This window comes from Aythya marila (genome assembly GCF_965140915.1).
Source record: "Aythya marila genome assembly, chromosome: 4".
NCBI lineage: Eukaryota > Metazoa > Chordata > Aves > Anseriformes > Anatidae > Aythya > Aythya marila.
In genome coordinates, this window is record NC_139045.1 from 68,281,578 (window position 1) to 68,307,710 (window position 26,133).

The 26,133-nt window shown below is 35.4% G+C and overlaps 1 protein-coding gene across 1 annotated transcript in view; it reads left to right on the forward strand.

Annotated features, from left to right (window-relative positions):
- POLN (DNA polymerase nu) overlaps positions 1-26,133 on the forward strand; it is a gene marked incomplete at both ends in the record, with an annotated part of 92,295 nt that overhangs the window by 2,071 nt on the left and 64,091 nt on the right. Inside the window, 13 exons of the mRNA XM_082758714.1 lie at positions 1,481-1,542; positions 5,202-5,681; positions 6,125-6,315; positions 8,670-8,782; positions 9,299-9,456; positions 14,297-14,365; positions 15,874-15,934; positions 16,196-16,260; positions 16,999-17,082; positions 17,503-17,592; positions 20,207-20,263; positions 21,047-21,100; positions 21,359-21,424. Coding sequence (XP_082614840.1) covers positions 1,481-1,542; positions 5,202-5,681; positions 6,125-6,315; positions 8,670-8,782; positions 9,299-9,456; positions 14,297-14,365; positions 15,874-15,934; positions 16,196-16,260; positions 16,999-17,082; positions 17,503-17,592; positions 20,207-20,263; positions 21,047-21,100; positions 21,359-21,424 — 1,550 coding nt within the window. The remainder of the gene's footprint in view (positions 1-1,480; positions 1,543-5,201; positions 5,682-6,124; positions 6,316-8,669; positions 8,783-9,298; positions 9,457-14,296; positions 14,366-15,873; positions 15,935-16,195; positions 16,261-16,998; positions 17,083-17,502; positions 17,593-20,206; positions 20,264-21,046; positions 21,101-21,358; positions 21,425-26,133) is intronic.

Genomic DNA, 26,133 nt, shown 5'->3' on the forward strand with positions numbered 1-26,133 from the left:
ATTGTTGTGGGAAGTGTCAAGAAAACCAAACCTAAAATGTTTGACACTAAATTCAGTTATACCATATTGACTGTTCTAACAGTTCAGGTTAGGGGGCTAAGCTGGAGATAAAATAACTGAACCTGCCTGTGATATTGTAAAGTAATAAGCTTAGTCTTTTCTGGAGACTGAGGTAGTCTCTTAATTATTTTGTTATTAGTCTTTTAAGTACAGGATCCTGCTTTACCTCTTCAAAACTTTTTAGAATACAGTTTTAGTAAATGGAAAAAGATCCACTTATGCCTTGTTTGATATCGGGTAGCAGCTTGTTAGATCCAGAAGCTAGACACATTCTCATAATACAAATTTTGTAGCTGAAGGCAGCAGTGGAATGGACTTTTTGTGGACCAGCAGTTAGAAAGGGACAAAATGCGTATTTTGCCCAGGAGTGCTTTTTTTGGCTGGGTAGTAGAAGGATCTAGAGACACGGGGCTTGTAATTACAAACTCTGGAGGGCCATGCACTTCACGAGAGTTCTCCATTGCCTGGCTCCTCTTATTGTCCCTACTGAATCTGTAATTACTGCTAGTCTGTTAGCCCTTGTTCTTTTATTCATTTGCTTCTCCTCTTGGGTCTATTGGGCTGTGTTGAGTGCAGAAAAGAGAAGGCATGTCATAGCCCTGTCACTCAGTGTGGTGCAGAGTTCTGAGGTGTATTTACAAAGCTTCCTTAAACTTTCAGAACTGTAGGCCTACTGTTGCTGGTAATTTGGTGGTGGGCCCAGGAGAACAGCTGTGCTGTGCCTCAGGGCTCTGTCTTAGAGCTGGGTCTAATAATAATCCTTCTCCTTATTGGGATGCTGGTTGTTATTACCCTTCTGTCTATTTGAGAAGTCTGAATCTTCCTTGCTCTCTGTTCTTGTCTTGTCTTACAATACTCATTCTCTTGCGAGGATGAACAATGTGAAAAAATTAACCTCTTGGTAAAGCCTGGTCAGTTTTCTCTAGGGCATCATAAGTTAAAGATACATGTGTGAATAAAGTATACTCCTGAATAATAATTTGGAGAATAATACTGTCTAACACCAAGTTCAACTGTGTGAAATGTTTTTGTTTTTTTTTTCCTTGCTCAAGCCTTTATCTTTACTTTGACCAAAAAGGGATGTGTTTTCTTAAAAGAAGGTGGTAGGCATTCTTAAAATATTACAGTAATGCTGCTTCTGAATACCATGGAAAATGTTTGTCGGCTATGTAGCAAAGCGGAATGTAACTTTTTCTTCATGGGGACAGAGCATGCTTTTACATGTGCATATTCAGGAACCTGCAGAGCCATTTAGAGCTTGAATGATATTAATTTGAGGAAAACAGTTGCCGTGGAAAACTTGATTGCAATTATTTTAGGTTTGGTTAGTGTTGGTAATGTAACATTGTAACCAAAGCTGTATGCATTGATCTCAGGTTCATTTGTACTGTAAAATGTTTTCTTTTTTTTTTTTTTTAAGGTATAGAGAAGACTGAGGAAAATAAGATAGGTGATAAGGATGCACATCTGAAAAATGAAAAGGCAAGCACACTGTAAGATAAAAGACTACTTAAAAAGCCACTCCTTACTGGAAGTTTAGAAGTTATTTACTGGCTCTTTCATAACAGGTTTTATCACAGTACATTGCATATTCTGATGGTTCAGATAACTTTCCTGTATAAGTCTTATTTTGCACTTGGCATCTACTCTACCTTTGAGAGTATTGGCCCCACTTTTCCTGTTTATACCAAGTCTATTGTGACAGATTGTTCTGAAATACATGAGGTTGACACATTTAGATAGTTACTAAGGAATAAAAATGTTATCAAACCTCAGTTTGACAATCACTGGCATCCAAAAAAATCCCCCGAAATACAGTATGCAGCTTTTCATAGTAGTAGTGGAGTGGCTTATGTTTTGTAAATTGTTGCCTCAGCATAAAATTGTCACCTCATCATAACTAGCATGGCCCATATAATGCCCATGGAGTATACAGTACAGCCGTCAGGTACTATGTGCTCTACATAAGCTGCGTTAAATTGATGCATCGTTCTGTCTACTAAATGCTCTTAGAGCAACTGCATGGATGAAGCTTTAGGCATTATTTTTTTTACCCAAATGCATTCATGTATTCGTACAGGAGACCACTACTTTTGTCCGTTACAGAAGGAGAAGACTTTTTTTTCTTTTCTTTTTTTTTTTTTTTTCTTACAAAATAAAGAATTCTTAAAGCATATCTTCTTATTTTTGGTTTGTGTTTTTTTTTTTTTTTTTTTTCCCCAGAATAAAAGAAAGGTGTGGGAATAAAAATACTTGTTTCCTTATTGATACTAGAAAAAACATATTTAAGAAATTACTGCTCTTGTTGGCTGTACTGCTTTCCACAGGTGTTAACTTTTTTCTTCTCTAGTGTTGCTAGTGCTGCATCACTTTTTCTGTTCTGTACTTTTTGCTCATAGGATTAATCTCTTCAAGTTATCACTTTGCAACACCATGACAGTGTCTCATCACCCATTCCTTCTTTTCCACTTAATCTTGTTTTACATTTCTGATCCTTCCACAGGCAGGTACTAGTTACATAATCATGAAGTGAGCTGGTTCAGATGAAAAATGTCTTTGTTTAAAGGAAGTTTAATTTTTGGTGGAATCATCTCCCTGAAGTTAGTTCAGTGTGCATGCAAGTGCCAGCCAAGAATGATGGATAACTGGGGCAGTCCCAACTTAGACTGTGATTGAGGACCATAAAGTTGGTCAAATGAGCAGTGGATAATAAAAGTGAGCTCCCCAGCTGCAGATCACACATCCTTTGTTACTCTGACTGGTGCATGGTGCACACTTCTGCAAGTCTGTTCAGGTTCCTCGTGAAGCAGAAAAGAATGCTTGTGTGCGTGGCGAGCTAGTTCCTTACAAATTTAATTGGCTTGTCTATAGGCATGATGAGAATGACTTAAGCCACTAGTGAACATATGTGGTAGTGGAACCTCTTTTTGTAATGTTGAGGAGCTAATTTTGACACACCAGATCTAATGAAATTCTTCTAAATCCACATAAATTATGAAACAACCTCCTCTGACTTAGAAAGCCTGTTGTTTACTTCCACCTATGTCATTATTTCTAATAGATGATCAGTTCTTCCCAGAAGCTGCTGCTGCTCCTCTCTGTGGCTAATTGTGATTCCAACTATATTATTCTGATTTGATAATTAAATTTGCTTTGTTCTTATTTCTGATCTTTTAAAAGAGAATTACTTATTCCTGATTCTATAATTACTTCAGTGTCCTAATTCAAATTCTACTATATGTTAAACAATGCAAACTATTTGTGATTTGACTGGAGAATACACTTAAGTGGATTAGCTGTCTGTCTATGGTTTTTGAACAGTCAGTCTTTCTGTGCTAATATTTTTCCACTTACGGTAGCTTTTTTTAGTGTCTCCTTTGTGATTAGCTTTGCCTAAGTCCAATTTGTCATCTTTCAGAACAATCACTATTCATTTTGGTAGCAGCAAAAACTTAATTAAATCTTTTTCTGTTTATTTAAAACCTTTTAATTGTACTTTTTTTTTTTTCTGTAGAGCTGATCCTGTTAAGTGTTTTTAACTAGTCTAAGGCTCTTTCATCCTTTTGATTCCACAGTTCTGAGGTTTGGGAAAATGGGATCTTGGTTAAGGAATATTGCAAACCACCACCAACAAAAAAGCATTGGCTTTGCCTTTCTGGTTTTCTCAAACAATCGAGTGAATAGAAATGGATGATATCCTTTAATCAGTGGAAGTTGTTGTCTTGTTCTTGATGTGAGGCCTGCACAGCAGTAACTTGTGGTTCTTTTAAAGCAAGAAGGCCTCAGGTTTTGGAATGACAGAAGTGCTGAAGGAGGCTGGTGATTCCAAGAGCAGAAAATGTAGTAATTACGAGAGCCTTCAGTTACTTTAAAATAGTGTGTAAATTTTATGCTTATGCACGGTGTGAGGACTAAAACTGAGAAAACAATGGCTTTGCCAAGCAGTTAGAGAAGGTGACGGAAAAACTGCTTTTGATTTGATTCTGTGTAAGATCAAGATCAAAATATTCCTGCTGGAGGTTGCCCTGACAGGGACTACAGTACTACAGTCTTTCTGAGGCACTAAAGATAGATAAGTCACTATAGGATTGCCTCATTTCAAAAAGGAAATTGCATAAAAAGGAAGGAGCTTTTAAAAGAAAGTATAGGGTGTTTCCCCTCCAAAAGCAAAACATCTGCAGGTAATAAGGACTTATACAAAACAGAGTATTGGAGGCTTAAAACAAATCTCTCTGGGTGTGGGAGCAGTATGGCTAAACAACAGTATGTAGGAGACAACTAAACATCCTGCAACTTTACAGAACTTGTAAATTTCATAAAGAACACAAGACAAAGGATCCCTCTTGGCTGAAGAGGGTGTTGAAGAAACTAGCAAAATAAACAGCAAGAAAATAACAAGGGCCAGTAGTATACCAAGGAAATCAAGGATGAAGGATTAGAATTATGTTAGCATGCAATTTCTTGTTCAAGGCTCTTTAATAGCAGTTTGAAAAAAATAAAACACGCTGCTACAAAAGGATGCAGGGAAATGTGTGGAATATGAAAGCTGTTACGGGGATAGTGATTTAACCAGGGTAGAGTATAATACTTAGCTGTACACCTGATAATAAGGCGCACCTTCTATGCGACTTTCCTATGAATTCTTGTTATGTCTTGCAATCCTGTAATTTTTTGGAAAAGTTGGTGGAGATTTAGTGGATTCAGAATTTCCAAAGCAGGTATTATGGTCCCTTGCCAAAAACAAAAACAAACAAAAAAAACTTTGAATATTGAAGCTAAAGATGAAAATGAAAGGTCACCTCTCCCTTCCTGTGGAAGACAGGCTACTGGACTAGATGGCTCTTGTTAATTTGGCATTGTTAGTTTTGGACTAACAACAAACAAACAAAAAATATCATGGTGGTTTTGGATGCCAGCAATATAAATCAACAAAATCACTTTTACTGATAGACACTTGAATTTTGGCCTATGTGATAGAGTTCCCCTAAACTGTCTGTCTGTCTTTATGGTATCACTAAGATTTTTTTTTTCTTTTGTACAGCATCACTTCCTGAAAAGCTTTTTGAATTAACTCAGGGGTAATTATTTCTGTCTCCTAATAAGTTGAATAATTAGTTCACTGAAAAATTTGATTTTTCCAGGAAATTAATGATTCCACAATTGCATTATTGAAATCATCTGCCAGCCCTGCAAGAAGTACTGGTCAGAAAGTCAGGACAGTACATACCAATGAAATGCTTTCCTATCAAGCTACCAAAATACTGAGCTATTACCAGGATTTAGACTTATCTAAATGGGGATATGGAAAAAAAAATCTTTCAGTAAAAGCAAAAAAACTGAAGGTTGATGAAAAGAATGTAGCTACTCCCCTTAAAAGAAAGCAAGATGTGTCTTCGTGTCACTTGGAGAAAAAAAGATTACCTCTAATGAACTACACTTCACATGAAAGAAGATATAACTGGACTTCCAGACGACCAGAATTTTCTGAAAATTATCCTTGTGATATCAGGAGTTTGGGAAATGAAGAAAAAAGAGAATTGCTTGCAAATATAGAACAGGCAGTGGCTTTTGTAACTACTATGATATTTCAAGATGGTTCTTCACAGCTCAACTCAGAGCAGGTTAGTGAATGATGTGTTTTGTTTAGAGGCAGTGTTGTAGAACCATTTGGACTATACATATGACTCCAATAAACACAAAATTATGTTCATTGAGTCCATGGAATCTAGACCAGTTTTGGATATTCTTGCTTACAAAAATATAAATGCAAAATGAAGTAAATATTTCTAAGTTTTATTTTTCTACAAAGTAAAATTTAAAGCAAATGGAACCACTTGGGTTAAACAGTCATTAGTGTACTTCTAGTGAGACTGCTTGAATATTTTTTTTCTTCTTTGTACAGTGGGTTTTGCTTTCAAGGATGCTTTTGTCTGCTGCTCTATTCTGTTAAGGGTGTGTGCAGTGACCGTAGTGCATGTGATGACATTCATATGGTAAAATACTAGTGAAATCTTTATTGAATTGCATAAAATCTGTCAGGAAACGCTTTAATTATACTTAACAGGCCTTAACTTCATCAGTAAAAGGAATCGTTATATTAGTGAAGAATCAGACAGATCGCCTCTATTCTCCCAGTTACTCTTCAAGTGACCGTATTTGGAATGCTGCTGATGAAAATGACAAATTAATTTATTTAAAAACTGAATGCTCACCTCTTTGGGAACAAGAAGGACAAGCTCACAAGAAATTTGCTTGGTGAGAGGGTATAGAAATAAAATACTACTTTGCTTTACATATGCTTTTGGCAACAGTAATAATGTTCATTAAATCATAGAATGGTTTGGGTTGGAAGGGACCTTTTAAAGATCACCTAATTTCACCCTGTGCTGCCATGGGCAGGGACACCTCCCACCAGCCCAGGCTGCCCAAAGCCCCATCCAGCCTGGCCTTGGGTGGTGCTGGGGCATCCACAGCTTCTTTGGGCAACCTGTGCCAGTGCTTCACCACCCTCTGAAGAAGCAATTCTTTTCTCCATCTCCCATCTATTAGTTTGAAGCCATTACTACCTGTCTTACCACTGCATCCCCTGACAAAGAATCCCTCACAGCTTTCTTGCAGCCCCCTTCAGGCACTGGAACACCACTGTAAGGTCTTCCAGGGGCCTTCTCTTCTCCAGGCTGAACAACCCCTCAGCCTCTCTCTGTAAGAGAGGTGCTCCAGCCCCTTGATCATCTTCACGGCCCTCCTCTGGACTTGTTCTAATATATCCATGTCCCTTTTATGCTGGAAGCCCCAGAGCTGAATGCAGGGCTCCACGTGGAGTCTGATGAGAGCAGAGCAGAGGGGGGCAATCCCCTCCTTTGCCCTGCTGGCCACCCTGCTTTTGGTGCAGCCCAGGACATGGCTGGCTTTCTGGGCTGCAAGTTCACATTGCTGGCTCATGTCAAGCTTCTCATCAACCAACACCCCCAGGTCCTTCTTCTCCTCAGGGCTGCTCTCAATCCATTTCCTGCCCAGCCTGTGTTGGTGTTATGCTGTGGTGTTTCTTTTCGAGATTGGAATTTTAGTAATAGCTACTCATTCACTTAGAAAAGCTTTATGAACATGATGGTTATATGGCTTCAAAAAAAAAAAAAAAAAACCAAAAAAATAAAGCTTGAAGAATACGTATCTTTCATTTGCTGCACTGCATTTCTTACGCAATATGTTTCAGGACATCATTATGATATATATCCTTTTTGAGCCTGGCTGCTATTTCTAGTTTCTGAGCATGGAGTGCAATAGGCTTGTTTAATGACTGAGATGATGAATGAGGCTTTCTTAGGATTCAGAAACAAAGTTACATCCAAATTACAAGCAAAAAAAAGTAAATGCTTTGTGCATCTGTTTAATAGTTGAACTAAATCTTTAAAAAGTAGGATTATATTTTAAATGTCCACTTGGCATAGCCCAAATCTGTTTTTATTCCTTATTATTAACTTTGAAATAGTATCCTATAATGGCAGGGATGAGACTGATCTTTCAAAATAATAGTCGCATATTAAAATTTCTTCAGAATATTTTATAATTTTCAGTAACGACTGTTTTATTGTAAACTACTGAATTTGGGGAATTAAATTTACAAAGCATTAATTTTCACGATGTTAGACTTGCTTGCTGATCACATCTCTGCACCACACCACTGTATGACTTGAAACAAATCACTTTGCTTACCTGTACTTCTCCAGATGCAATGTTGGAATTATAAAATGATTAGTTTTATAAAGTGTCTTTGGTTTGATTCTTCTGAACTGAGCATGACATCAATAAAGCATGTTCTTTTGAGCAATAAGAACTCAAGAATAAACAAGCTGAATAATTGTATTACCTATAGGCTTTATCTAATTTTTCTAGGAACAGTGTAGTTGTTTAGTAGTGGATCTAAACTATATACAGTAATACCTTATGGTCTGCACAATTTATAATCTGTCTAAAATCTTGGTACCCTGGTTTTATATCACTAAAGATATATCAACTCAAACTCTATAAAGAGTTATTGTTTTTCTGTATTGCCTAAAATAAAGCTAACAAAAAATGATACACATTATTAGTAAAATCTGTGTATAATTCAAATGTTATACATATAACACATGAGAACTGTAGACATTTTCAAAAATAATGGAAAAATGTGGCACGATATGAAGCATACTAGACTTAGAGAAAATTAAAACTAAGCAATTAGGTCAATTTAGATAGTCTAACAACTTTTAAATCGTGATTTTACTATGTTTATTTAGAATCTTCTCCGATCTCTCTTTGTATGTTAAAGTATGACAGGAATGCAAGTTGCAGTTTTAGATTAAGGTTGAATTTAATTTCAAGTGCCAAATAAGGTTTTCTTTTCTTTATGAGTGCATGGGAAGTCATCTGCTAATTTAGTATAGAATGAAGCTCCAGGATTTGAATTGAGAATTTAATATTCAAACACAATATTCTGTTCTTAAAGGAATAAAGAAAGGTTTTGTATTAGCTGTTTAGTTTAATATTAGTTGCTAATTAAAGAATAAATTAAACGTATTAACTAAATCTGGTAGCAGCATAGTACATGTTAATAATTTTTTTTTGTGCAGGCGAGTGTTGTTTCAAATGCTGCGTCGCAAAGTTCCAGTTATTTGCTTCAATGCAAAAGATTTTCTGAGGACAGTACTTCAAATTTATGGTAATGAAATTAGCTGGAAACAAGGTAACTGTCTAATCCAATCTATAACCTAATCCTATAATCTCTGTGCCTGTGATGTTTCTGTTAAAATTACATGGTGTAGAAGCAACTAGATTAGTGTTTAGGTAATATATTGGAGAACGGAATTTTAGTACCATGGAAAAGAAAACCCTTCTTTAGAGGTTTACGACCAGACAGTTGGCATGTTAAGATTATGTATTTCTTCTCAGAGTAGGAATAAAAACATTGAATAGTTTAAGGTTAGAATCCAGTGGAAACAAAAGCTTTTAACACAGTCCTGACGATAGCTGAAAAGGTTGAATTGCTTCATGTTTCATGTTTACTAGAAAGACTTCCTCTGCTCAAGAGGATATCATGAAATTCTAGAAATGCTCATACTGGTCAATATTAGGAATCACTTGAATGCTTGTCTATTTATGATGTGTGTCTAAAGGAAACATGGACAAAACTCTAGAAGTATTTCTCAATATAGGAAGTAATTTAAGCATTTTGATTGTCAGAAATAACTTATTTTTGTAGTTGCTGATAGCGTCGTGTTAGATCCAAGGATTGCAGCATGGCTGATAAACCCCAGTGACACAGTTCCCTCTTTTGAATGTTTGACGCAGAAGTATTTTGAAAAATCTTTTTCTATGGAAACAGAAAATACAGATACAGGCACTTTGAGAAATGCATCGGTAAGTAGTTTGAGATTGTTGTTGGTTTAAAAGAAGAAGGAGATATTTAAATTATTGCCCTTGCCTACAGAATATTGAAAAAAAAAAAAAAAGCATAATACTTTTCAGATAGAAAAAAGTTACAACAATACTACTTGTTGGAAATCTAATGTTAAAGAGAGAGTAGAAGGAAGGGTTCACTCCATTCTACCAAGATGGAATCAAATTCTCCAGGAACAGTTGCAAAATTCTGTATCTAAACCCAAAAGTTGAGTAGCAAAATTAATATAAATTCATCTTTTTCTCTTTCACCTATCTGCAAACAGATACCAGCTGTCATTTCCAAAATGTCTAATGTCTTGCTCCTTAATTCCTGTGAACGTGTACCCCTTATTTAGTTTATTATTAACAATTTTACTGAATCCTATGACATTCTGGTAAAAGTACCATATCATAAGCTGATAGGAAGGAGTCAAATATGAATATACAAACGTGTATGAAGTATCTTAAGTTCTACTCTGAATGCTTAATGAACTTCTTGAGAAGTTATTCCCCATACTATGGAAATAGTCTTACTGTCTGTTGAAACTTATTTACTGAACATTATAAAATTTTGGTGTTGGTATTTTGGGCTATTGCATTCTACTCTGGACGCGTTAGCTGTTACAGGTTGTTTGAATGCCGAGAGTGCTAGTGCTGGAGGGAACTAATGAAAAAAATAGATGTAGAGTAGGCTAAATGGTGATTTCTTGAAACCTTTCACTTTTCAGAGGTGTTGCTTGTTCAGACACATGCATCATATCGTGATTGTAGAGCTTCTGGAATACAAACCTAATGATGTCAAATGGACTTGGAATATGGACAGAGCTCCCTCATATAAGCACATACCCAACTGTATAGGCCCTTCTGAGACAAATAAAGCTAGTTTACTTCAAAACACTATCTGTAAGCTGCTGTTGTTCAGAAACTACTTCAAGCTATTCGTGTAGGGAATGGAAAGAAAGGTAAACAGCCAGAAGCTGTACACTTGCAGGTTATTTTTACATGTGCTGTCCTGTCGTGTGAGTCAGCATCCTTGACTTGTTTCTTTCCATATTTTCCCTCAGTCTTTTGTTCTTCCTACATCATATCTATTCTTAGTTTTAATTTCTCAGCTTTCTCATCCTGATTCCCATCTCTGAGTTAAATATTGAAGTCTTATTTTCCTCTTGCCCTGCTTTGGTCTAGTTTGATTCCTTGCCCCAGCCACCTCTAGTGCCTTTTATGCTGATTTCATCCAAGTCCCTGTTTATGCCTCCCTCTAACATGCTGTAATTATTCTCCCCCCTATTCCTTACCCAATTCATTAGTTCTCTGGACCCACTCACTTTATGTTTGACTTCTCTGTTTGCCCAGTCAGTGCAATTTTTTTTTCTGTGAATCCTATCTTTTTGCCAGATTCTCTGGAGCCTTCTTGCTCTGTCTTTGGCGATAGGTTCCTAACAGTCCTCTGTACACCCAGAGTGCTTGAGGCCAGGTGGTGCATCATGTCCTGTGCCCCACAATTTCAGTTTAGCTCCCTTTTCTGCTAATCTTGTCCACCCAGCATGATACTTGGAATGACGGCTACTTTTTTCTGTATCCTGCAGCTCTAGCTACTCACTCAGACCCCTCTGTAGCATGGAGTGCGTACTACTTGCTGATCTGTATATTAGGTGCTGTGCCAAAAGGCTCCACAAAAGTGATCGCAGTCCACATCCATTGAAACCTTTGCTGAAACAGGTGCTACACATCATGCTGCTTTTGTACTGTGTTTGCTGATAAGGAATCCTGAAATCATTTGAAGCCTGCCATTGGGCTTACTTCCACCTCCAGAACAGATCAATTAGGCTGGCTGATGCTGAAAGCACTGTCTTTCACGGACAGATCACTTGTTCCAGGATCACTGGATATGGACAATGTTTCTTGCAGTCAGGTCAATTTTTGTTTGTTTGTTTGTTTTTCTCTGGTATGTGGTAGGAAAACATGGTTGCAGCAAAGATTACCCCCAAAGTGGAGTAATAGAGTTGAGGGTTCTCAACATTCCAAGGCTGTGCAAATGAATTTTTTCCTCCTCTTTTTTTGGAAAGGGCTGTGGCAAAAATAACTCACATGATGAAATGGTGAGCAAGCTACTTCCATCTGTCAAGTTTTTTTCATAGTATGTTGCTTGTGGTAACTATATTCATGGTATGGGTGGGTAGGAAAGTATGTAGGTTTTTGTGAGGCTGAAGGTTGGCACTGGAGGGCTATACAATACAGAGGTCAGAAGAGAAATACCTTGGCATGTAGACCAGTGGCATTCTCTAACCTGTTCCAATCACTCCTCTCAGCTGAGAGTATCTTTCTTTTGTTGCCTGGTTCTTTTTGAGCACACATGCCTCATTGATGCATTTGTCATGTTCATTTAAACACAACCTCCTCTTTTCTGGATTTCAGTAAAAGGCTCTTTTGACATTTCATCTCCCCTCTCCCTCTCTTTGAGTCTTCTAAATTCTAGCCCTGATTTTACTAGACTAGTGCCCACCTAATCCACTTCTTTATCTACTTGTAAACTCTCTTTTGTGTTTTTGAATTATATGTGCTTTCTTAAAATCTTTATCAACTCTAATTTTAATTTGCTATCCATTAAAATGCAAGTTTTGAAAGACTTCTGCTGACCAGAAAATTATGGCTCTTAGTCTATGTAAAGCTTCATTATGAAAGAACATGCAGAGGTGTTTGCAACAAGAAATTAAAGGTTTGATATAGCAAAAAGATCAGAATAATAAATACCTAGCCAACCAGACTGATCAATTCATTCTAATGTAGCAGTTTTCTAACTAAAGCCGTATTTTCACAAGGACAACTATTTGCATGCAGTTGAAGACAGTGCAGTTGTCTCAGGCTGGATATTTGTGAAGTGTCATCACTGAAACAAACAAAAAATTGTCCTACCACTTTGATTATACTTACCCGCTTTTTCTTTAAAAGAATTACTGCCTGGCTGGGCAGATTAAAAGCCCTGGAGGACCACAGTGTTCTGACATCAGACCTGTTTTTAAGAAGATATTCTTGGCAACAATTTCAATGGCAATCTTCCTGGTTTAATCCATAATTCATAACTTAATGACATCCAATTTAGTAGTGATACCATATCTGGTTTCATTGCATATGCTCTTCCAGATAACGTAATCTTGTTTTTGTTGTTTTCAAAACATTAGATGCTTCATTCAAATTTAAGCATTTTCTTCGTTTTCCATGCAGTCTTAGAGTGTGAATCTGATAACAAGTAGAATGTCCTTGCATTCTCATCACAGAAGGACTAAAGGGCAGATTCTGAATATATCAAGTGAAAACCATGAAACTGTGGAATGGTCAGCAAAGCTGGATTTGGTAGCATAATTTCTGAGAGCTTACTCTGGTAAGCAAAACACCTTCTAGCTCAGTTTGAGTGGAGAAAGCAAAACATATTTCTTCTGGAGGAGATTTCTTTTCAACTTTTTAGATATTTCATGAAATCAGTTAAGGTAAGAAGGTTATAGAATATCTGCAGGTCTGTAGAGAAAAGAGAGACTTCTGCAGCTCATGGTGTAAGATCCCCTCTTTGTATTCTGCCAGCTTCAGGACAGGCATGCAAATAATAAAAATGAGCACAGAATAATTAGGATTCCTTCAAAATATATGTAGGGTGAATGATAAATGTGGAGATACTTACAAGGTGTCCAAGGAACGCTGTCGGCGTTTTTTCAATTGAGAAGCCTTCCATGTGATTTCATGGCCATTTGGTGTCCTGTCAATCAGGATGAGTCTGTTTACTATTCTTGACAGAAAGATGTAATTTACTTGGGAAACAGATCTTGAATTTAGTAGGAACCCTGACTATGTGTACTATTTTAGTAAAAAATTATCTTGGAATACCCTACTCACCAAGAATCTAGCTAAATCTAGGTCAGTCCCCTGCTATGCAGTTATTGAGAAGGAAGCAGTGAGTGTAATCAGATTATCTTCTAAAGTGGTTAGGATTCTATTGGCATCAAAATTGGCTTCTGCTCTGAGTCTTCCATCAGATGTACATTATGCTCATGTTGTTAAGCATAAAATAGTAAGCTTGAGCATTCTGCATTTCTATATGCTATAGATATTTTTTTCCAAAATATTATCAACAGGAAGCTGCAGTCAGTATTGCACTGTCTGGCATCATTATCTTGCATTCTGGGTTTCTGGACTTCCTCAAAATTCCATAGTCTTGTGGGGTTTAATGTAGATTTTCTCTGACTTCTCTCAGGACGGTTTTTCCTTCCAGGGATTTTTTTTTTTCCTTCTTGTTCTTGCTGTGTATGTTTTTTGTTTTTGTTTTTGTTTTTTTCTACATTATGCATTACAGAACTAGACTAAAATCTTTCTTAAATTTTCAGTCTGTATATTCCTGTCAAAATGATCTTCTAGTCAACTAAACAAGGTAGTATGATTGTGTGGAACTTCCCTGGAACGGAAGAAAGTGAGCAATTCAGGCACAGAAGAAGGGCAGTACTGATAGAAAAAGAAATTTGCAATGTATTTTTCCTCATTTTACAAGTAGTAATAGAATTGTGACTTCAACATCAAAGGCAGCATGTAATAATACTATTTCTCAGTACCTTGTCTTTGCAAAATGTAAATAAAGGAACAGTTAAAATCTAATATATCCTGTGTTCATGATTTTTTTCCAGAGGTCTAAAAACATTACTGAAGTTTTAAATATAACAGGAGACAAATATATATTAAAAAAAAAAATATTTAAGTAGTTTAATCCCTTTTAAAATAGGTAGTATTCTTAATATTTTAATCTTAAAAGTCTTTATTATTATTTTTTTTTTATCAGTACCAAAATTTAGGTGTAAACTTGGAGAAGCTTTATACGGTAATGGCAGACCTTACTCATGACTTACAGGTAAGATTTGAAAAGTAGTTACTCAGCTATAACTTCTGAGGTATTGTAAATTAAAGACAGCTAGTGACATGCTTCTCATTCAGATCAGAATCTCTATATGAGTAAAGCAGAAATCTTCAACCCTTACCAATTTACAATGCTGATCAACATTTAAAATTGTCCATCAAATTTGCCATTGTTTTTCAGAATAATGAAGTGTCTACTCTGAAAGGGTATCTTGAAGAAACTTCCTATGCAACAGTTAACTTAAATATTTAAACAAAGATTGTAAGAACAGGAAAAATTCAGACTTGTGATTTTTCATTTTACATTTTAAAGCTATAAGAAACTATCTAAAAATATTAAGAGTTCAAACAATGTAGTGGATTTTCTTCGTAGGCAGGTAGGCATGTTTAGAGAGTGTCTTCCTTGGGTATAAAAACTCTAAGCATGTCTATCAGCTCTGTGGGTTATGTTAGCCCTTATTGAAGTTCAGAATGCATCTCAAGAATTCTTTTATTTTTGTGGGGGTTCTATTCTGTTCTGTTTAATTTTCTTCTTGTGATCATATGTCTGGAAACGTGTCTGACTTCAGGGATATGCTCAGGTTCTGGTGAAAGGTACCTAGAATCACAGAATGGTTTGGGTTGGAAAGGACCTTAAAGCCCATCCAGTTCCAGCCCCCTGCCATGGGCAGGGACACCACCCACCAGACCAGATTGTCCAAAGCCCCATCCAACCTGGCTTTGGGCACTTCCAGAGGTGGGACACCTACAGCTTGTCTTGGCAACCTGTGCCAGTGCCTCACCACCCCACCAAGTAAAGAATTTCTTCTTAATGTCTCATCCAAACCATCCCTATCCGAGGGATGCTAGGGGTTTCCTTGAAACTTGTTTGAAATATGTTTTAAGGGATTAGACAATTAGTTGAACCAGGTTAGTCTGGATTTTTAGGTGGCCCAGCAATCCTTCAATGTGTGAAAGAAGGCAATAGGGAAACATCTAAGGCACAGAAATACTCATCACCAGCCTACAGGGGGAGATTTTAGACAAATATTGCTGTCTAATTGCTTCAGTGGTTAGAGAAAAAAGACTTCCTGTTCTTTGTAACTGAATTGGGTACATAACCCCATTATCTTGTATATTCTTCCTAATGAAAACAAATTTGTGAATTCTGAGGAGTTGCTTAATTGCTCAAGTAAATAAAGGGATAACTGTATGTGCTATTATAATGGATCTTACTCCAAAAATAAACCATTTAGAAAAAAATGAGGTGTGTGTATTTCTTTATTACTGTTCCTGTACCTTTCCCTACAAAATGATGTGATAACTGACTATAGCATTTAGATACTATAATTCACACTAAGTAGTATTTCATTACACAGACAGCCTTGTCATGTGAAAAGGGATTATATAGAAAATTAAATGTGGCTTACTGAAAAATGGATATGCATAATGATACTATTATATGTTTGATTGTGTTAATTAAAGTTGGCTGATACTGATGCTTATTTGTATCTTGCTTTACAGGTTCAAGGTTTGTGGAAATTATTTTGCACGTTAGAGCTTCCACTGATCAAAATTCTGGCAGGTATGAAAACTCAGCTCAAAATAAGACTCTTCACCTTTTTCACACAGCTGCTTGCTCTACTGACATAGGATGTTATCCTATCCTATCCCATAGAATCACAGAATGGTTTGGGTTGGAAGAGACCTTAAAGTTATAACTCAGAATACTACACATTACCTTATCCTTATAACACCTTTGTGAGTTAGAGTTCCCATTTTACAGTCTGAATTATGCAAGATCACAGTTGTCAATTGTAAGTGTACTCTGTATTTGTGTTTACAGTGATGGAAACACACAAAATACATGTGAACAAACAAGAACTGAAAAAAACATCAGAGATTCTGGGGGTAAATTTTGTCTTTATTTTTTTTTCTTTTGAAAATTAAATAGCATTTTTCTGCTTTTACAGAGAACAACAGTGAAAAAGAGGAGGATTTTGTTTGTTTGTTTTGTCACCTTTTATGTTACGTTTATTTAGTCAAGCAAAAGAGATATTTGCTTTATTAGCTTTGCCTTGAACTAAGAATGCATTGCAAAATGCAAAATAGATTATGGGTTGAGTAAAAGTTGTAATGAATGTTTCTGAACCTACAGTTGTCAGTAACCATCTTTCTGAGAAATTATACATATTTCTGTCTCTCTTTACAAATAAAACACTCTTTACAAATTATGTGTTCTGAGAGTTCCAAGTTTGCCATTTTCCTATTGGTAAAATAGCTACAAGAGAATCCTATTTTGTAACATTAATTCTGACTAGGTGATTGTAGTGGTCTGACAGTTTGAAAGTATGCCAGAATAATTTGCACAGCTCTGTTTCTCACAGACCTCTGTAGTCTTCAATAATTTAAATAATTTTCCAATGACTTTTGGTAGTTTTTACTACATTAAATCCTCCTTCCCAGATCACAGAGAATTGTAAATTAAAAATATGTAAGCAATCCACTACACCAGGTAGCCAACGATTACACATTATGAAGTATCCATTTTGGAGGTAGAAGTCTAATATACTCATTAATCTAAGAAGCAGCAGAGTATTGAAGAAAAAAATAATTGAAACAGAATAATTCTGATGTACTCATTTGTAGTTGAGACTCAAAGAGCTTGAACAGGAGGCCCATCAAATTGCTGGAGAACGATTCCTTTTGACCAGTAGTAGTCAACTCAGAGAGGTAATATTTATACTGCTGTTATTACCTAAGCTCTCTGTTCTGTAAATTTTTATGTATAGAAAAGAATTATAAAGCATATAAATTTGTTCTTACAACTTGAGGTTCTTTTCTAAATACTTATCTTTTCTGATTATAATAGAGGACTTGTTAGTTTTCTCATAAATCTGGCAGTTTGGGCTAATCTGTATTTGACTGCATTTAAAGAAATAAAGCATTTTAATTTAGTGAATGCAGTTATGTTAAATATACATCAAAGGTAGAGATTTTATCTTTTACATTCTGTGTTGATTCTCTTTCCTACAGTATACTCTTTTTTTCCTTGAAATCTGTTTTCTAGACTGAAGTTCAGGCACAGAATTTTCCATTCTTTTTCAGCACTGAAATACTGAAACAGTTTTCTTACATGTTTTGTTAATGTAGGTACTATTTGAAAAGTTAAAACTGCATACACTGTGTGAGAAAATTCCGAGAACTGAAAGGCAACAAGTGGCATCCACCTCAGAAGTCGTGGTGAGATAGGGAGAGTTGTTTTTTTTTTTAACTATCTTCATAATTTAGAAAAACTTCCAAGTTATGTTTCAGTGAAACCGACACTTGTCTAAAGTTTCCCTAACAATCTTGGTTTATTTTTTAAGTCACATTAATCACACTTCATTTATTTGTGCCAGAAATGAAAGGGATGGGGGCTGTCCCCTTAGTACTTACCAGGAATGGAAAGGATAGAGGAGAATACTACTGCCCTTGACATTTGTCAAGCTTCAGGTAGAAAAACAACTCTACAGTGAATACACCTTTGTAAGAAAAGAAGGAAGTAATTTGTAGTTTTTTGATCTGAAATTCTTGGTATTTCCTAACATTTTGTAGCGGCTCTGCAGAGATCTAATGCCAAATCTACTCTTACCTATGGGCCTTACCTTCTTATAGGTCAGTGTGGAGCTGGCAATAAACTAATCTGGAGTTGTTTACCTTTTAGGATTTCTCCCTTACTCTGAAACAAGAATGAGAGGTGTATGTTTTTTTAACTATTTGTGCTATTTCCAATTTTTCCAGAACAACCTGTGAATATGTTTACAGGTGTTCTGATTGGAGACTGCATCCTGCCTTCTCTCCCTCACAGACTGAACACCTCCTAAAAAAGAATCTGATGCCTCTGCAGGCTTCTTTCTCTTTAAGTTACTCTCCCTGATAAACAAGCAAAGCACCTACTGAAGCTGAACTTTAGCTGTAACCAGGGTTACAGACTTTAGTACCAGCATGCGTGTAGGACCATCTTCCTCAGAGGAGGAAGACTTTCTCACTGGTCAGATGCTGGTAGCTAAGTACATGTATGACTGGTTTTTGAAAGAGACCACTGGTGAGAGAAAATGTAAAATCTGCTGGTGAAAGAAAGAGCAATCCAGGCTTTCTCTTGTATACAATAAACACGGTTATATTTGGAGTTGTCTGCAAGATTCAATAGAATCGTGTTCCCTTAGAGCAATAATGACCACTTTAGATGCTTTCATTCACCTTTACAAGAGGTGAAATGTGTTTTCAGATACGGTGTAGTGAATACTGCACATGTGAAACTTCTCCAGTTTTTTTTCTTCTGCTAGTGTTGGAACAGATCATTTTCAGCAATGCATGTGCTCAGCCTGTGATCCCACAGAAGGACAGAAACATGCCAAAACCATTTGTCTATAAATGATAAAGTCAAGATTGAACTGCAGACTTCTTGGTAACTTCAGAGGCAAATATGGATGCCCCTTCCTTTTATTAAAATAATCACAGAATCATAACTTGGTGTAGCTGCAGTTATATTGCTCTAGTTTACATGGGAATCAAACTGAAAACTCATGGCTGAAAATGAGCACCTTTGGGGAAAACAGAAACGTAGTATTTGTTTCTCAAGTGTGAGAGACAAAATTCAACTATTGGGCTGTCTGAACTACCAGATACTATCTCTGACTTAATGTCAGCAGCATAACCACAAAAATTGCACACTATTGATGGAAAATGAGGCTTCATAGATCAAATATGTAATCTTGGTGAGTGACAGGGAAGGCTTGGGAGATAGGAAGGATCAGTGAAATAAAATACATTGTCTTTGTGTGAGAATATAAGATTTGTTGCAGTCTATCAAAGCAATGCTTTTTTTTTTTTTTTTTTTTAGTTCATTGCTTTTTCCAACAATTGTTGATGTTGGGTTAATTAAAGAAATGTAATCTGAAACATTATAATAGTTAAATACTAGATAATTAATATATTTAATTAATATATTTTTAATATATTGTCTGTCCCTGATAGTAAGAAAAAAACTTAACGGTTTTTAATCATCCTTGTATAATTGCATCAGTTTTCTACCCTGAACTGTAGTAGTTCCAGATATTTTTGTTGTAATTCTAAATATCCAAGCTCATTCGACTCTTTTTATTAACAAAATGTTAAGTCAATTTACAGTCAAGGTTATCATAAGTTTGCTTCATTTTATTGATTTTGAATTTGATAATTTCAACTTTTTTTTTTTTTTTTTTTTAATTGAAAGTCTCCTGGAACTTGTGTTATTGGATGAATGGAATAAATTCTCCTTTTGCATTTTGTGTGTGTGTATACATACACATGTATAAAATATACGTGTACATATACAATATATGTATGTATACATATATGTGTATATATGTATAAGCATATTATTTTGTGTACTTTTTCATGCTATCTCTATCTTAGATGCTCTCTAGCACAAAAATGAAAGAAAGGGCCATATTCACATATACACACCCCATGCCCTATATGTTTGCTATGTTCTGTGGAACAGCTTTTGTCTGCAGATCTTTTTGTCCCTGTCTGGAATGGGAAAGGAAATGAAATGCAAAGGGATAATCTCCAGCCCTCCTGCTGAAGGCAGGAAAGAATGAAGGCTCCCTTGGGCCTGGGCTGTGTTTGCTTGAAGGACATTATTCTTTAGCGAGTTTTTCATCCTCTCAGCTTGGTGAGAGAATGTCTTCCACCAGAACTTATGCTGTATTTTACTTTCTGACAGTCAAATGTGAAGTATCAATCAGGGTTTTAATGGTGAGGTTAAGGTGGCTAAATAATACCACTTAGCAGAAAAATATACCAGTAATTCAAATTCTTTATTTTGCAGCTGAGTAAGTTGCAAGATCTTCATCCTTTGCCTAAGATAATGTTAGAATACCGGCAGGTGAGGTGATGTTTTTACATAATGTAGTTGCACAGAAGCAAAATTAGCAAGAAATATATTCTCAGATGAACAAACAAATAAAGTTGGATCTAGTTTTATTATTTCAAATATTCATTGTATTTTAAATATGCAAGCTGTAGATATTCTTAAGAGTTTTTGAATTTAAAGTTTATGCTTTTATTTGCACAATGTTAGATTATAGCTAGCAGAAACTACTGCAAAAGCACTTGGGAAACTACACTGCTAAATTTTTTTAGTACTATAAAGCACATTCTCAGGACAAAATACTTATTTTCTGAATTCTGAAGAAACACTATCAAGATAGTGAGGAAGATGACTACTTATCTTTTTTTTTTTTTTTTAGATGACAATACCTGAAATTACCTAGTTAGTTCTTATGCTTAACGTTTGGGGAATTCAGCTGATCAGTTTCCAAAATAGATAACAAACGAACAAAAAACACCACTAAAACGTGCAAATTTTTGTTTGTGTCTTTTTTTGAGCAGTTTATTGATGAGGGGGGTATAAGATACAAATTAATACATTCCAGTAGTTTATTTACTAGTGTCTTTATAGACCTGGCTTTAGGGTATAACCTAGCACTTTCCTAACATATGTTAATAGGTCAAGCTACTAGTGAGTATGCATCCATTATTTTCTAAGGTAAAATTGTCTTTTAAGAAAGTCTACAAAACAAGTTTATATGCATTTGAGATTAAGATCTTCAATGTGAGATTCTATTTTTATGAATAAGCATTTTTCTAATACTTCTGTGTAATTCAGGTTCGTAAGATAAAATCAACCTATGTGGATGGACTACGAACATGTATGAGAAAGGTAAAAATAGAAAAGTATTCTGTAAAACATAGTATTTCAAATAAATCATAAAAAGGTATGAAATGATTGAAGTATTTACTGTTCAAGAAATTTTATGTATGGAAAATTAGAAAATATTTCTTTTTGACTTTGTAATCCTGATTGCAGTGAGTTTTTATAACTAATATTAGCATTAATTAAACTTTAGAGAAATATGCCCTTTTTAGATGTATGGCTTCATCCTTTTCTTGTGGGTATGTTTATTTTACTTGACTGTAGGGATTTATTTCCTCTACATGGAATCAGACAGGAACTGTGACTGGCAGAATTTCATCTAAACATCCAGTAAGTGATCCTTTTAAAGATTTCAATTTAAATTTTAAAACTGTAATTTATATAAAATATTACATATTTTTAATTTATGGAACATTCTAGTTTTCTTGCAAATCTAACACCATCCTGTAAGTAAATTGGAGGCAAAAAAAGTGTATTAAATGGGTGTTTTACTCTACAACATTTAATGAATATTTTCCATCTAGATTAGAAATTGATATTTTTTTCCCGAAGATTATGTAGAGTTAAACGTGAGCTATGCATGCACCCTCTAGACTTCTACTGAATGCTTTTTTTTTTCCTTATCATAAATTACTGGTGTCATGAGCGACTTTTTGTAAAGGATTGGTGAGCCCTAGAAGGATTCCAGAGGGAAAAAAAATAAAATAAAAAAAAAAATAAAATAAAAAAAAAAAAAAGGAAGAGCAAGATGAGAGAAGCCCTTCTCTTCTGGGATTGGGCTTCAGGCCTTATAACAGAGAAGAGCTCTCTTGCTCTGTAAGCAACAGGTGCAACAGATTTCATTTATATCTTCCTACCTTCTTGGTGCACATCTCCATTCAGGTTGTCTTTGGACTATTCGTAGTGGGGGTTTGTGCTTTCTGCTGAGTGAAAAACCAGTGTCTAGGATTCTTAATTAAAAACTGAACTGGAGAGTGTTACTGCTACTCCTGCTTCTTATGCACCCAGATGGGGGGAAGAGATGCTAGGGAATGGAAGAGAAGATCATGAAGGTCACACTGCTAAATGTTCTGATGTGCTGCACAGGGTTTACAAGTTAGACGCTGAATAGTCATTTTGAACAACCACATAAAATACAACATGACCTCTGGCCCGTTATGCTTAATAATGGCACTAAATCTAATTTTCGATCAACGAAAATGTTGTTTTTCTCCAGAGCAATGGTGCTAACGTTAGGATCTGGGGTTGCCTATGTCTGGCTTTTCTGTATAAGTAAAAACATTGGCACAGCTTTTTTGTGCGAAGTGTTTATGGAATTTATACCATCTGTTTCTGAATAGTTTATTGATATATTAGATATAGTGCAATGCCCAGTCACCTCGCTAAGTGCTGAAGGGCTGGGAAAATGCTTGGCAGAAATCATAAGTATTATAGATATTTCTGCAGTCACTGTGATGTCATATATTAGCTGAACATTTGCTGAGGTAATTTATTTTGAACTGTGTTTTAAAATGCTTTAATAAGTGATAAAAACAAAAGAGAAGTGTACATTGGATACTGTGAAAATTCAACTAGAAAAAAAATCTCATATTCTGCAGTGGTTGTGGATGATAAGGTTTCAAACAAAGGTTTTTATTATTTTATTGTTTTATTATTTTTTTATTTTTAAAGGAAATAGATCTGTCATTTTAAGATATAAAATGGAGTCTAGGGGGGTTTTATTCATAGGTTTAAGGGGACATAATCAGATATCAGGCACAAAACAGGATTTCTTCTTCAAATAAATTGTTTCGTGATCATCTTTCTGACAAATCCACATATGGATGGATGGATGATGTATGTTTTTGGCTTTAAGCAGGTTTCTGTCAAAAGATAAGCTTATTCACATTATTTTTTATTTTTATTTTAATTTTTTTTTTTTTACTCTTATGTTGCAGCAGCTTAGAGAGGGTTTCTGGGTAGAACTTGAATTCAATGGCTTTCCACGTATATGTCTATTTTAGTTAATGTAGTGCATCACTGAAGAGAGGTAGATTTGATAATGTAGTCTCCTGCTATAGCCTTGTAACTATTTGCTGCTGCATGGGAACCTATCCGAAAACTGAAAATAAATACAAAAACTTAAATTCTTTAGTCAAATTATGTTGTAATAAATCCATAGACTATTTTTTCATCCTCTGATGAGTTGCCTGTGACTGTTAAGGAAAAGTTAATTAGGTTTATGATTTGAATATTTTGTTTTTAATTTTATTTATGAATAGGTTAGACTGGTCTGCATTAGGATACTCCTTTATTATATAGCTAATTAGTAGTTTTCACATTAAGTATATTTATTACATTAATAAAAGACATATTTCTGTTTTCCAAACCTCCCTTAAAATATCATTATTCCATCTCTCACCTTTTAAAGAAAAAGCGAGTCATGGCAGAGGTTGGAAGACATAAAGCCAATTAAGATAAAGCCTCTTTCAGAATGAACAGAAAAATCTGAACTCTAGATACAAAGATTGCTTATAATTGTATGCTATAATTTGGTTTGAGATGTAAACTTCAGCACTAGAATCAGATAGTCTGCAGAAAGCATTTTTCTTCCAGGCTTCTGCAGCAAGAGAATTGAAATGCTACTAATGAGTTTACATTTCTACTCTTCATAAGATGTTTGTATCTTTAAACTATAAAGCATAAACTGTTGGGCTTCAGGGATATTTCCTTCCTTTGAGTATCAAAATTTATGCTGGAGATAAGTAAAATTCTTTACGTTCTCAGAGCAGGTGAAAAAAAAATAAATGAAAACATTCCAATTTCTTCCAAGGAAATATAGTTTTACCAGCTTGTCCAAAAAGGCCAAGAAACTTAACCCATCAAAGAAGCACCTTAGGCTTTAATTTGGAAAGCAGAAATGTCATTAAAAAGAGAACATAGCTAGGGGATGTTGAATGTTAATGTGCTCAAAGACAAACCGTAGGAAACCTGAATATTGAAAATTCATCAATCTTTACAGCAGATATAAATAATATCTTCTGATATTGAATGCATGAGAGAGAATTGCATCCTCGTTTATTAGAAAATGTGTGTGTTACTCTCCATCAGTGTCTGGAATATGAATAAGAAGTCTGGTTTCAGTTCCCATAGAAGAGAGAATCTATTGAAGTAGAGACAGTGCATGTGTACCCGCACTGTGTAGGTATTTCTTCCATTCTAGGCTGTCTTCTGGAGTGAATGGAGTAATTGAGTCAATTAAAGCTAATTAAAACTCAATTGTAGCTTTGGGATAGTTTGTCCTGTGGCTTATGGACAGCGTGGATGAGATGCTACCCATTTGTCTCCTTCTAAAGCTATCCCAATAGGTTTTACATCTTTAGCATACCCATGCACATGGACAAAAAGCAAGGCAGACCACCAGAATCAGGCAATCAAACTATTGTGACAGCTCTCAAATGTCAGGCATTTCATTCCCAGCCTCATTAAGGTTACAAGCTGATCTGTGATAATACCAATAGTTTTTTTCTGCAACTTTATTGTCTCTGGTCACAATTAGATTCCAACACAGATGAAATTTCTACAAGGTATTTCAAATTTGTACAGTAGCTGACCACTACTGAAGTGTCTTGCTTCCCCTGTCCCTTTCCTTCACAATTCGTGGAAGGGTTTGGCAGAGCTCATGCAATGTAAGGAGGCAGACACTAAGTCTGGGAGCAGGGATGTGATCTCATCTTCCTATTTTATTTTATTTTTTTTTGCAGAAATGACCCAATACCTTGGCTGGTTTTGAAACTGCACTATTGTGAATACAATTTCTGTAAGCTTGTTTCCATATGCTGACCTAGTGAAATGAACTAACACTTCAAATGAACAGATAGTGTGGGTCTTAGGTTTGCATTGATTTTACTTCAGAGTGTTTTACGTGTTTGTTTTGTTTGTTTGTTTGTTTTCCATATGTTTATTGGAAAGCACTAAGGATAGAGAGGAGTCAGATACGTTCCAGGTTCATATAAGACGTATTGATGAAAGTTTTCTTTAATGTCTTTTAGGCTAACAAAACCACTGTTAGGTAATTATGCGCTGACATGGGCTTTACTGAAAAAAATGGTTGTCTTAACAGAGATGACAGTCTGTGCATTTGCTTGGACCTTTGTATCAAAGCAGTTTAGTGTCATATTTTCTCGAAGTACAAACAGCTATCACTGTGCTGATATGCTGATAAAATCAGAGCATCCATGCCATTTATTATGGTTGGTTTGTGTTCCCTGAGTATATCTTGAATTCAAAATGTGCTTTTCTTTTGTCATGTTTCTTTTCAGTATGTTTGTTTCAATAATTTTGAGATGTGTGGCTGTTATGGCTGCTTTAATAGCACTAAAATAATATCTGATTTTGTATGTATTTAGAGTATTGATGTTTTTACAATCTCTGCTGCTTTATTTTTGAAGTATATATTAGTGAAGACTTTAGCATTTAAAGAAATAGTAACAATGTGGGAGACAGTTCTTTCTCAGTTTTTTGTTTTGATAGGAAATTTTACTTGAATGAAAGAAGGAGCATGTTGATGATTTTAGTTCAATTGCTTTTGTGATAAAAATTTACATGATGTTAACATTGCAATAAGATGCTCTTCGTTATGGGTTTGACAACTACAGTGTGAAAAGTCTGTTAGCACTATCATAACGCCGATGTCTGGTGCTCCAGAACATCATCATGTTAATTTAATATCAAATTGCAGAAATAAGACCTACAATTGCATCATAGACCTTTGTTCTTCTAGCATCGCGTGTACTCCTAGTATCCTTTTCTACAATATGTGCATATCTTTGGCATTCTCTGCTCCTATTTTGTATATGTGTATGGATCTCGTGGTGGGTGTAGTGTATCGGATGCATAGACTACATTTTACATGATAATGTTTTCCATCTGGCTCAGTAAAGCTTGGGGCATCATCTGGGCTGTAATTTTGTAGTAACAGAAGCAATACAATCATGTAGATAACTTCTATTTGGGATTGTCTTTCTTTAAATACCACACAAAACATAATTATACACACA